General features: G+C 39.2%; 1 protein-coding gene across 4 annotated transcripts in view; it reads right to left on the bottom strand.

Moving 5' to 3' along the window:
* The window catches only part of LOC129818123 (tetratricopeptide repeat protein 33-like), a 58,796-nt gene extending 47,631 nt beyond the window's left edge, over positions 1-11,165 (bottom strand). Inside the window, exons 1-2 of one of the 4 annotated variants that reach the window (XM_055873722.1) lie at positions 11,096-11,165; positions 10,398-10,626 (exon numbers count right to left, since the gene is read on the bottom strand). In XM_055873722.1, coding sequence (XP_055729697.1) covers positions 10,398-10,615 — 218 coding nt within the window. In that variant the 5' untranslated portion in view covers positions 10,616-10,626; positions 11,096-11,165. The other 3 variants (XM_055873723.1, XM_055873725.1, XM_055873724.1) reach the window with 3 other exon arrangements.
* Between the last annotated feature and the right edge of the window lie 2,197 nt (positions 11,166-13,362).

Here is a 13,362-nt window from a genome sequence, read left to right as displayed (position 1 = left end):
TAGGTAGTTGTTGGGGAATCGCTTAACACTATGGGCTACTGTATGCTTTAGCTTAAACTCTATTGGACCAGTTAGGTTCCCTACTTGAGCAGTAGGGAGAAATGAAAACCACACAATTGAATAATTTAGGAAAATAATGCAGGCATTTATTTTGTAAATAAAAATACTTACAAAAAATGTATCACCTTGAGTAAATATTGATATGTGAAATTTGTACAATGAGCTCAATATGAATGAAATACATCAATAGTAAAATAGACTTAGATATCGGCCATATATCCCGCCTATAGTTTACTAGCGTGCACCCAACTATCTTAATCTGAGGGTCTCTCAGATTTCAATGTTCAAAGTTCAATAGCAATTCAATAAACATGAATCCAAAGAAAAACACAACACAATTCACAAATACTGACTTATAAACGACTATGACATGGAATCAAATGTGAGTGACTGCCTATCAATAAACACTGTAAGGTGTTTAAGTGTGGCATGTGCTTATAACAATCCCACTGCAATGTATGATGCAATGATGTCTTGCAAGAAATCCTACCACACCGTAGTATGGTAGTGCAATTTCAGTGTTATCTAAGGAAAATAAATCTTGCATGCAAATCTTCCTATCGATGTCCTGGGTTCGGGTGGCTTGCCATCCTTGGTGGAACTAAATCTATACTCAAAAAAGCTGACCAAATCCTGGCGGCAATCTTTCCCTCAATCCCCTCACAGCACGTTTGTATAAATAAGTGAGTATTAATATCCAGTTCTCTTTTTTTAGTTCAATTTTATACAACTTCTCAACGATTTGAAACATAGTTTTTCTTTCATGGAATGGCGGTAGCTCTTTATCAGCACATTGGCGCCGACTGGTGTATACCGTGAGGTTAGGAAAGGGACTAAGAGAATATTAGGTTTTGATTGGCTCAAAATAAGCTGCTCATCATGCAGCTTCTGACAGCTGATTTGTAACAGCTGTGAACTTAAACATATCAATAGCAATATAGTATAATATGATTGGTTACTGGAATCCCACTCGTAACGATAAGTATTCAACATTAGCGGACCTGTGTTACACCAGCATTTCACTAAACTCGCATTAACATCTGCTTACCATGTGTATGTGACCAATAAAATTATTTGATTTGATTCCTGCATGTTTTTTGGTATTGTAGCAGAATCCAGTCTTATTGGAATGAAATTAATTTACACATCCAGAAGCTCTTGAGTAGACAATTTGCTTTTTCACCAAATGTATATTTGTTCTACTTTGATTGTAATGTTGTGTTAGATCTTGACTCTGAACATCTGTTCAATACAATTGTTTTCTTAGCCAAAAAATACATATTGTTATTATGGTCCACCCCTGAAGTACCATCTGCGAGAATGTGGCTTTCTCAAGCTACTGCTATCCTACCTCTAGAGAAACTTACCTTTGATTTACACCAGAAGTCTGACACATTTTGGAAAAGCTGGTCTCCATTGTGGTCCTATGTAGAAAACCTCCCATTAATGCCCCATGTTATAATTGTGATGTTTGCATATTTTTTTATGACTGCCTTTTTGTATAATGTTTTGCTCTATCCTTATTCATTTTATTGTACTTGGTCTGTGTGGTGCACTTTGTTTGGTTGTCTGTGTAACCCCTGTTAAAAGAAAATAACATTCTAATAGAAGGATAATAAAAAAAAAAAAGGCCACGCTCATAAGGCCAGAATTGATTACTTCCAGAAGCTGCTGCTCGCTGACATTTCAGGGAACAGGGACAAGAGCATTGATGAGGATCACAGTAAATTTCCTGTATTGGTCTCAGGTTTAGATGTTTGCGCAGATCCAGTCTAACTAAATGAGAGATCCATCAATGGCAGAGAGCTCTTCCTTTATAGAGCCATTCTTCACAGGCCCTGGCACCAGTCTGCTGGGAGCCTCGACCGCTGGCACCAGTCTGCTGGGAACATCGACCACTAGCACCAGTCTGCTGAGAGTCTAGACCCCTGTCTGCGTCACTCACAGACCCTGGCACCAGTCTGCTGGGAGCCCGAATCCCTGCCTGCGTCACTTACAGGCACTCCTGCAGCAGTTCCAAAATGGCAGTTGCAAAATGGGTCCCAGTCAAAGGGAATGTCAGAACAGTCAGAGTGACTGTGTGTGCGTCTGGCCAGCATGTTGACGGAGGATTACTCTGCAGCATCTGGGCTTAAGCTTGTCAAACAATCTGATTAGTGAACGTCCGATCTCATGGAACATTGCCTTGACATGGACACACACTAGCGATGCACATATTGGTCAATTTTGCTGCTGACTAACCGACCCTCATTAACCGGTGCACAAACAGTAAAAAAAAAAGGCCAAACAGTAAAATGACATGACCAACAGAAAATACTATGCATGCATAAAAGTAACGGACATATCTCATTAAGAGCTTAAAGGGTAGGAAGCATAAACTTAACCAAATGTAACATATGGATTTGCATTAGAACACACATCAAAACACCCAATGCAAAGTTACCTCACTTTTGTGTTATTCCAGTTATTCCATAAAACTATTCAGAAATCCAAAGAATGCCAAAAAACATTTGCAGGGTGTTACGTAATATGGAGGGCCCGTCAAACCAGCCTATTTCCTATAATGTAAGCGCCAACAGTAATATCTTCAAATGAAAAACTTCAAATTTAACCAAATCGTTTGAACTTATGACTACTGGTTTCAATAACATTTTCTGCCAACTTACAAGGAAAAACGTTATAAATACAATTTCACAAATCAGCTTGCAAGGTTGCTAGCCAACCAGCCTGCTAACGTTAGCTCTACTAGCCTGCTAACCTTGCGTATGCGCGGCGAGATTCAGTCAGTTGCTATCAACACCTAAGTTACAGCTAAATTAAAGTAAAAGGTTTTGGAAATACAGTACGAGTCAAAAGTTTGGACAAACCTACTCATTCTATTTATTTTAATCATTTTTTACTATTTTCTACATTGAAGAACAATAGGGAAGACATCAAAACTATGAAATAACACATATGGAATCATGTTGTAACCAAAAAGGTGTTGATTCTTCAATGTAGACACCCTTTGACTTGATGACAGCTTTGCACTCTCTTGGCATTCTCTCAACCAGCTTTACCTGGAATGCTTTTCCAAGTGTTCCCACATATGCTGAGCACTTGTTGGCTGCTTTTCCTTCACTCTGTGGTCCAACTCATTCCAAACCCTCTCAATTTGGTTAAGGTCGGGGGATTGTGGAGGCCAGGTCATCTGATGCAGCACTCCATCACTTTCCTTCTTGGTCAAATAGCCCTTATACAGCCTGGAGGTGTGTTGGGTCATTGTTCTGTTGAAAAACAAATGGTAGTCCCACTAAGCGCAAACCAGATTTCATGGCGTATGCTGCAGAATGCTGTGGTAGCCATGCTGGTCGAGTGTGCCTTGAATTCTAAATAAATCACAGACAGTGTCACGAGCAAAGCATCCCCACACCATAACACCTCCTCCTCCATGCTTCAAGGTGGTAACCACACATGAGGAAATCATCTGTTCACCTACTCTGCGTCGCACAAAGACACGGCGGTTAGAACCAAAAATCTCAAATTTGAACTCATCAGACCAAAGAACAGATTTCCACCATTCTAACGTCCATTGCTCGTGTTTCTTGGCCCAAGCAAGTCTCTTCTTCTTATTGGTGACCTTTAATAATGTTTTTTTTGTTGCAGCAATTTGACCATGAAGGCCTGATTCATGCAGTCTCCTCTGAACAGTTGATGTTGAGTTTAGAGGTCGACCGATTAATCGGAACGGCCAATTAATCGGGGCAGATTTCAATTTTTTTTGTGGCCTGCTGGAGGTCATTTTGCAGGGCTCTGGCAGTGCACCTCCTTGCACAAAGGCGGAGGTAGCGGTCCTGCTGCTGGGTTGTTGCCCTCCTACGGCCTCCTCCACGTCTCCTGATGTACTGGCCTGTCTCCTGGTAGCGCCTCCATGCTCTGGACACTACGCTGACAGACACAGCAAACCTTTTTGCCACAGCTCGCATTGATGTGCCATCCTGGATGAACTGCACTACCTGAGCCACTTGTGTGGGTTGTAGACTCCGTCTCATGCTACCACTAGAGTGAAAGCACCGCCAGCATTCAAAAGTGACCAAAAAATCAGCCAGGAAGCATAGGAACTGAGAAGTGGTCTGTGGTCACCACCTGCAGAACCATTCCTTTTCTGGGGGTGTCTTACTAATTGCCTATAATTTCCACCTTTGTCTATTCCATTTGCACAACAGCATGTGAAATTTATTGTCAATCAGTGTTGCTTCCTAAGTGGACAGTTTGATTTCACAGAAGTGTGATTGACTTGGAGTTACATTGTGTTGTTTAAGTGTTCCCTTTATTTTTTTGAGCAGTGTATAAAAAAAATGTATTTTTATAAATCGGCCGATTAACTTCTTGCAACTATAGGGGGTGCTGTTTCGCATTAGCATAATTTGCTCTACAGATTAAACTGCCTAGTACTCAATTCTTGCTCGTACAATATGCATATTATTATTGGATAGAAAACACTCTCTAGTTTCTATAGCCGTTGGAATTTTGTCTCTGAGTGAAACAGAACTCAATCTACAGCACTTTTCATGATAGGGAGTCAGATTTCAGACATCTTGGCCCCTGATCTGGAGTCAGTTTAAAGGTCCGTGTAAATGCTATGGAGAAACAGACACTTCTTACTTCTTCCCCTGGATGTCAGTACGTGATGACGCTTTGAATGGAGTCGATTGCGCAATCAGTGCCTCTATAAATCACCAAATACCGGAAGTAACTTCCTTTGGCTGCCTGCGCCTGGCGCGCGAAGGACATCGGACTCGCCTCCTTCCAAGCTTTAGTTTAGCCAGTAATATTTCTCCGGTCATGTTTTTACTCGTTATAGGTGTTAACAGCATCACAAGGTAGGTAATTTGAACCGTTTTATAGCAATTTATATCCGTTTAGTGCGATTTTGAGGCATTGCTTTGTTGTGCACTTTGAAACGCCGGGCACGTTTCGGGGTCCCGGTCGAACGTTAGTGGGCATTTCGACAGACAAGAGGACATCTTTCGACCAAAAGAAGATTAGACCCAAGAAAGGATACATTGCCCAAGATTCTGATGGAAGATCACCTCATAGTAAGAAATATTTAAGATGATAAATCGTTGTTCTGTAGAAAAATGTTAAACGCACGTTCCCGCCATTTTGTTAGGTGTAGCTTCGCTTGGCGCAACCTGTATTGAAAAGTAAGGATAATTTAAAAAATGTAATTCCGCGATTGTATTAAGAATTAAATTGTCTATCAATCGCTGTCCACACTATATTTTTTAGTCAAGTTTATGAGTATTTATGTATAAGACTAGATCACTGTCTAATATGGCGCACAACATTTTCTGACCAGCTGGGCTACTTTTGTCATTGTCTAACCATGATTTTGGTGGCTAAATATGCACATTTCCGAACAAACTCTATATGTATGTTGTAATATGATGTTACAGGAGTGTCATCTGAAGAATTCTGAGAAGGTTAGTGAAAAAATTTATATATTTTGGCGATATTTATGTTATCGCTCTCTTTGGCTAGAATCAATGCTCTGGTAATGTTTGCACGTGGTATGCTAATATAACGATTTATTGTGATTTCGCTGTAAGACACTTAGAAAATCTGAAATATTGTCTGTATTCACAGGATCTGTGTCTTTCAATTAGTGTATGCTGTGTATTTTTACGAAATGTTTTATGATTAGTAATTAGGTAATACACGTTGCTCTGTGTATTTATTCTAGTCGAGTTGCGATGGTGGGTGCAATTGTAAACTATGATTTATACCTGAAATATGCACATTTTTGTAACAAAACCTATCCTATACCATAAATATGTTATCAGACTGTCATCTGATGAGGTTTTTTCTTGGTTAGTGGCTATCAATATCTTTATTTGGCCGAATTGGTGATAGCTACTGGTGGAGAGAGAAAATGGTGGACAAAGAAAAATGGTGTCTTTTGCTAACGTGGTTAGCTAATAGATTTACATATTTTTTCTTCCCTGTAAAACATTTTAAAAATCTGAAATGGTGGCTTTATTCACAGGATCTGTATCTTTCATTAGGTGTCTTGGACTTGTGATTTAATGATATTTAGATGCTACTATTTAATTGTGACGCTATGCTAGCGATGCTACTCAGTGTGGGGGGGGTGGGGGGTGCTCCCGGACCCGGGGTAGATACTCGTGAAAGGTTAATCGGTAGCGTCTTTTTTTGTCCTCCAATAATCTGTATTGGTATCGGCGTTGAAAAATCATAATCGGTCGACCTCTAGTTGAGATGTGTTTTATGTCTGAAGCATTTATTTGGGATGCAATTTCTGAGGTTGGTAAATCTAATGAACTTATCCTCTGCAGCAGAAGTAACTCTAGGTCTTCCTTTCCTGTGGCGGTCCTCATGAGAGCCAGTTTCATTATAGCACTTGAAGGTTTTTGCGACTGCACTTGAAGAAACTTTCAAAGTTCTTGACATTTTCCGGATTGACTGACCTTCATGTCTTCAAGTAATGATGGACTGTCATTTCTCTTTGCTTATTTCAGCTGTTCTTGCCAAAATATGGACTTGGTCTTTTACCAAATAAGGCTATTTTCTGTATATCACCCCTACCTTGTCACAACACAACTGATTGGCTCAAACGCATTAACAAGGCACACCTGTCAATTGAAATGCATTCAAGGTGACTACCTCATGAACCTGGTTGAGAGAATGCCACAAGTGTGCAAAGCTGTCATCAAGGCAAAGTGTGGCTAATTCGAAGAATCTGAAATATAAAATATTTTGATTTGTTTAACACTTTTTTGGTTAGAACATGATTCCATGTGTGTTATTTCATAGTTTTGATGTCTTCACTGTTATTCTACAATGCAGAACATAGTAAAACATAAATTAAAACCCTTGAATGAGAAGGTGTCCCCAAACTTTTGACTGGTATTGTATTTCTTGCCACCCATTCTAAAACTGACTGCAGCGCTTTGTTAAGTGTTGCAGTGATTTCACTTGCTGTGGTAGTTATGTGTAGAGTGTTGAGCCATCAGCATACACAGACACACAGGCTTTACTCAGAGCCAGTGGCAGGTCATAGTAAAGACTGAAAAAGGTAAGGGGCCTAGACAGCTGCCCTGGGGAATGCCTGACTATCTGTATTATGTTAGAGAGGCTTCCATTAACAAACACCCGCTCACGATCCACAATATATCAGAGGACGTAAAGCCATAATACATAATTTTTTCTAGAAGCAGATTATGATCGATAATGTCAAAAGCCGTACTGAAGTCTAACAAAACAACCCCCAGTCTTTTTATTATCAATTTCTTTTAACAAATCATTCAGTTGTGTAAGTCCCTTACATGTTAAACACCCTTCCCTATAAGCATGCTGAAAATCTGTTGTTTATTTGTTTACTGTGAAATAGCATTGTATCTGGTAAAACACAATTTTTTCCAAAAGTTTATTAAGGGTTGGTAACAGGTTGATTGTTAGGCTGTTTGAACCAGTAAAGGGTGCGTTGCCATTCTTGGGTAGCAGAATTACTTTTGCTTCACTCCAGGCTTGAGGGCACTAGTTTGTGATTTTTTTTTAGGTCGTTTCAATTCAATGATAAAAAAAACACTATTTTCGATTTTGATTATTTTAAACATTAAATGCACTATACATTATGTGGGTTGGATGCTGTAACAACAAAGAATATATATATAAAAAAAAAAAAAGTCCCATGATGGTAGTTACTGCTCATTATGCTTAACATTACTTTAATAAAATATTTCAGTTGTCTATATTAAATTTGTTTTATTTGATGACTTCATTCCAAGTCATCATCTCATCTCTATAGAGCCGCTGCTTATGCTGTCTGACAAAATCACTATTTTAATAGGCCTAGTTCTTCAAAGTAAACAGGGCATACTTTTATGTCTGCTGAATACCAACTGTCTATAAATCACTTAGATCATGTATTTCCTGGTAAAAATACCTCGCTGACAGCGCATTCTTCTGGTCTCTTACGTAGCAGGCATAAAAGAAACACATACCGGACTCGTAACTGTGCAATGGATTATGCTCATTGTTGTTAATTATCACGTTTTCTGCACTAAACTATGTAGAACATTGGCCTGCTGGAAACAACAACTCCCTAGTACATTGCACAGTTCAAGCTGGATCTGATTTATATCTAAAGAAACTGCAGTAAAATGTGTGCATTAAGCCCACATAAATTATTATTATTTATTTGAATAATTTAATTCAAATAACTGAACAAAATGGAACTGAAATAGTTGAACCAATGTCGGTCAATTAGTTGTTTAAAAAACGATTCATCCCTCAGCACTAGAGCGGGCACACTTTCCTGTAGGCTTAGATTGAAGAGATGGCAAATAGGAGTGGCAATATCTTCAGCTATAATCCTCAGTAATTTTCCATCCAAGTTGTCAGACTCAGGTGGCTTGTCATTTTTTATAAAAAAAATTGTCTATCATCTCTTCCACACTCACTTTACGGGAAAAAAAATTACAATGCTTGTCTTTCATAATTTTGTCAGTTATGCATGAATGTGTAGGATCAGAATTTGTTGTAGGCATGTCATGCCTAAATTTGCTAATCTTGCCAATGACAAAAATCATTAAAGTAGTTGGCAACGTTAGCCAGCTGGAACTAGCTAGGTAGCACCGATTCTCCATATGAAGTCGAGAAATAGTGCATTGTGAGTAGATCCAAAGTTATCCGGAAATAAGTTAATAAATATGTAAAAACGCTAAAACATAACTATGTTTGTAGTTAAATGTAACCAGATCGTGACTACAACTAAGTTACTGAGTCTTTGACCATAGTGTGTTGTTATTTTGGCAGTAAAAAAAGATAAATTATGTTTCCTACCCTTTAATGAAAGCATGCAACAATAGCAAGCCTTTCGTCTCACAGTCAAAGCGGTATAACCTATTATTGAACATGCAACTCCAGTAATGAAGCAGCTAACTAAACATCATTTTCAAACATTTGTCAAAAATCCATTTGTGGGAAAACACAGTTCTAATGAGCCTACCTATTGCGAGTGGTTCCATATATGATAGAGATAAAAAATCTCCTTTAGAAACATAGAAAGAAGGTGAATCTAATAGCAACTAGGATGAGTTGTTAATATGACTAGGATTGTGACTTGGCTTCTGGGCAACAAAAGAAAGTTGATATGAAAATCAATATAATAGGAGAGAAATGCTGGTCTTTATAAAATAATTGCCTCCACGTTTCTATGGTTGGATTTTGGCTACTCTGAAGCAACGTAAGACATGCCTCATTATTTGAAGTTGTACTGCCTCAAGCTCACATTGCAAAGTGGTGCGTGATAAGCTGAAGCCTGCCTGCCTTCCATTGCCTATAGCCTATGCACTCGAATGACAAAAATAAAAATATGATCTCTTTATAAAATCGGTGCAATGAACAGTTTTAACACACGATTGGATTTAGAATTCTTATTTATTGAGCAATGACTGGGCTTATAAAAATCACATGTTTTGAGGAGCTGCTCACCTTGACAGATGATAGGCTATTCTGCTCCTCAAACTAGGCTATGTATGCTGTGCGTGTGTGATAAATATATTGAACAAAAATATAAATGCAACTGGTAAAGTGTTAGTCCCATGTTTCATGATCTGAAATAAAAGATCAGACATTTTCCATACTGAACCAATGACATTCATTTGGGGACAGGTCAAAAAGCATTAAACTTGTATGGCAATTTAGCTAGTTAGCTTGCACTTGCTAGCTAACGTTAATTTGTCCTATTTAGCTAGCTTGCTTTTGCTAACTAATTTGTCCTGGGATATAAACATTGAGTTATTATTTTACCGGAAATGCACAAGGACCTCTACTCTGACAATTAATCCACACATAAAACGGCCAACCGAATATTTCTAGTCATCTCTCCTCCTTCCAGGCTTTTTCATCGTTTAAATTATATGGTGATCGCATCTAAACTGTCATAGTATTACCACGACTACTGGCAAAACAGTTAGTCTTTCGATCACCCACATGGGTATAACCAATGAGGAGATGGCACGTGGGTACCTGCTTTTATAAACCAATGAGGAGATGGGAGAGGCAGGACATGCAGCGCGATCTGGGTCAGAAATAGGAATGAGTTCTATTTTAGCCCTTGGCGTCGCAGAAGCTCGTTGGCTTGCACGAGCAGTGTGGATGCAATAATTGAATAACATGGACGCTCGCGCTACGCGACGTGTCCGGTCTGGTCGGCATGTTACATTAAAAGACACGTCCACAAAATGTGCCATTATACCTATCTTGAGTTGGTACTCTTGCCAAAATTGAAACAAGACCATCAGGACCATAGACAAAGCCGTCACCCTCACCTGCCCTCTTGTGCCAACACCGTCCCCTCCTCCTTCAGCCTGTTGCCCTTCGCAGCGCAGTCCTCCAGGAGGACTTCACGGCGCCGCTTGATTGCATGTAGCCAGTCCACCTCGTCCACTCCATCCTCCTCTGGCTTCTCCGCCGCGGCTTCAAACTGCTGCACCGCTGCCTTGCACACCCGCTCGCCCACTTTCCTCTTCCAGCCGAACGAAGCCATCCTGTACAGAACTGATAGTAAATTAGCTGTAGGCTTGTAAAACCTCAGCATACAAATACCTCACTACTACTGCTAACATACACTTGAGACTTGTATCCTGAAGTTTGGGATGCCAGTCAGGTTTCTTGACGTTGAATTAGGTAGCTAGCAAACATGTACGTTGAAAGGGAAGGGCTATACGGATACTCTTACGTGCAAACCAACTAGCCAAAATATCAATCTGATCATTACCTTAACTTCAACCAAACCATTAACCCTGACCCTAACCTAGATAATTTGAACAATTCTGAAAATAACGTTAAATATCGGTTTGTACGTCAGGAGTGTCATAGCTAGCATGCTAACGTTAGCTAGCTATACGCTGGCTAGCAAATAGGTACAAGCGCTAACGTTTGTTAACCTGGATAACTGTAACTAATTCTTTACCAAATGCATTTTATTTAACGTGTGGCTGGATATATTTGGTTAAAACGCAGTTACCTATGCTGCTGGAGCTATTGCTACGTTTTCAACTTTCGAATTAACCCGGAAGCTCTTGTGATTGTAAACACAAATATAAAGGGACAGTACCGATATTTTGAAGTCATTTGCAGTGTGTATGATATGAACAGCACAGCTATTTCGAAAAGTCTGGTCTAGAATATCTGTGTTTGGCAGTCTTCCTCTTTTGTCAGTTATAAGTAGATAGCTCTGCTTTTCAAACACATCTGTAGTTATAGACATGGAATCACTGGCCTCTTTTTAATAATGGAACACTAGGCACGGCTTTACTCATCTCATATGTACAGTTGAAGTTGGACGTTTACATATACCTTAGCCAAATACATTTAAACTCAGTTTTTCACAATTCCTGACATTTAATCCTAGTAAAAATTCCCTGTCTTAGGTCAGTTAGGATCACCACTTTATTTTAAGGATGAAATGTCAGAATAATAGAGAGAATAATTTAGTTCAGCTTTTATTTCTTTCATCACATTCCCAGTTGGTCAGATGTTTACATACACTCAATTACTATTTGGTAGCATTGCTTTTAAATTGTTTAACTTGGGTCAAACGTTTTGGGTAGTCTTCCACAAGCTTGCCACAATAAGTTGGGTGAATTTGGGCCCATTCCTCCTGACAGAGGTGGTGTAACTGAGTCAGGTTTGTTGGCCTCCTTGCTCGCACATGTTTTTTCAGTTCTGCCCACAAATTTTCTATAGGATTGATGTCAGGGCTTTGTGATGGCCACTCCAATACCTTGACTTTGTTGTCCTAAAGCCATTTTGCCACAACTTTGGAAGTATACTTGGGGTCACTGTCCATTTGGAAGACCCATTTGCGACCAAGCTTTAACTTCCTGACTGATGTCTTGAGATGTTGCTTCAATATATCCACATAATTCTCCTACCTCATGATGCCATCTATTTTGTGAAGTGCACCAGTCCCTCCTGCAGCAAAGCACCCCCACAACATGATGCTGCCACCCCCGTGCTTCACGGTTGGGATAGTGTTCTTCATCTTGCAAGCGTCCTCATTGTTCCTCCAAACATAACGATGGTCATTATGGCCAAACAGTTCTATTTTTGTTTCATCAGATCAGAGGACATTTCTCCAAAAAGTACGATCGTAGTCTGGCTTTTTTAATGGAGGTTTTGGAGCAGTGGCTTCTTCCTTGCTGAGCGGCCTTTCAGGTTATGTCTTATGGGACTCGTTTTACTGTGGATATAGATACTTTTGTACCTGTTTCTTCCAGCATCTTCACAAGATTTTTGCTGTTTTTCTGGGATTGATTTGCACTTTTCGCACCAAAGTACGTTCATCTCTAGGAGACAGAACGCATCACCCTCCTGAGCGGTATGACAGCTGTGTGGTCCCATGGTGTTTATACTTGCATACTATTGTTTGTACAGATGAACGTGATACCTTCAGGCGTTTGGAAAAAAGATTCTGAGGTGGATTTCTTTTGATTTTCCCATGATGTCAAGCAGAAGCACTGAGGTTGGAGGTATGCCTTGAAATACATCCACAGGTACACCTCCAATTGACTCAAATTATGTCAATTAGCCTATCAGAAGCTTCTAAAGCCATGACATCATTTTCTGGAATTTTCCAAGCTGTTTAAAGCTGTGTTTAAAGGCACAGTCAACTTAGTGTATGTAAACTTCTGACCCGCTGGAATTGTGATACAGTGAATTATAAGTGAAATAATCTGTAAACAATTGTTGAAAATGACTTGTGTCATGCACAAAGTAGATGTCCTAACCGACTTGCCTAAACTATAGTTTGTTAACAAGAAATTTGTGAAGTGGTTGAAAAACGTGTTTTATTGACTCCAACCTAAGTGTATGTAAACTTCCGACTTCAACTGTATATACTGTATTCTGCTTTACTCATCTCATATGCATATACTGTATTCTATTCTACTGTATTCTACTTTTAGTCAGTGCCACTCCGACATTGCTCGTCCTAATATTTATATAGTTCTTAATTGCATTCTTTTACTTTTAGATGTGTGTATTGTGAATTGTTAGATATACTGCACTGTTGGAGCTAGAAACATATTTTGCTACACCCGCAATAACATCAGCTAAATGTGTATGTGACCAATAAATTATATATATTTTTTGTTACATAGCTACATGCTTTCAGGTCTTTTGCTACTCTTTAAAACTGGGACAGTTTTATATTTGCAGCCATGCATCATAGTATTAACTTTTTATTTTACATATTTTCCAATGCCAACAGAAACAAGGGTAGACATGAAA

Source organism: Salvelinus fontinalis, chromosome 21, assembly GCF_029448725.1.
Source record: "Salvelinus fontinalis isolate EN_2023a chromosome 21, ASM2944872v1, whole genome shotgun sequence".
Taxonomy (NCBI): Eukaryota; Metazoa; Chordata; class Actinopteri; order Salmoniformes; family Salmonidae; genus Salvelinus; species Salvelinus fontinalis.
Note: the sequence above shows the minus strand (reverse complement) of the source record. Positions and strands in the feature narration are given on the sequence as shown.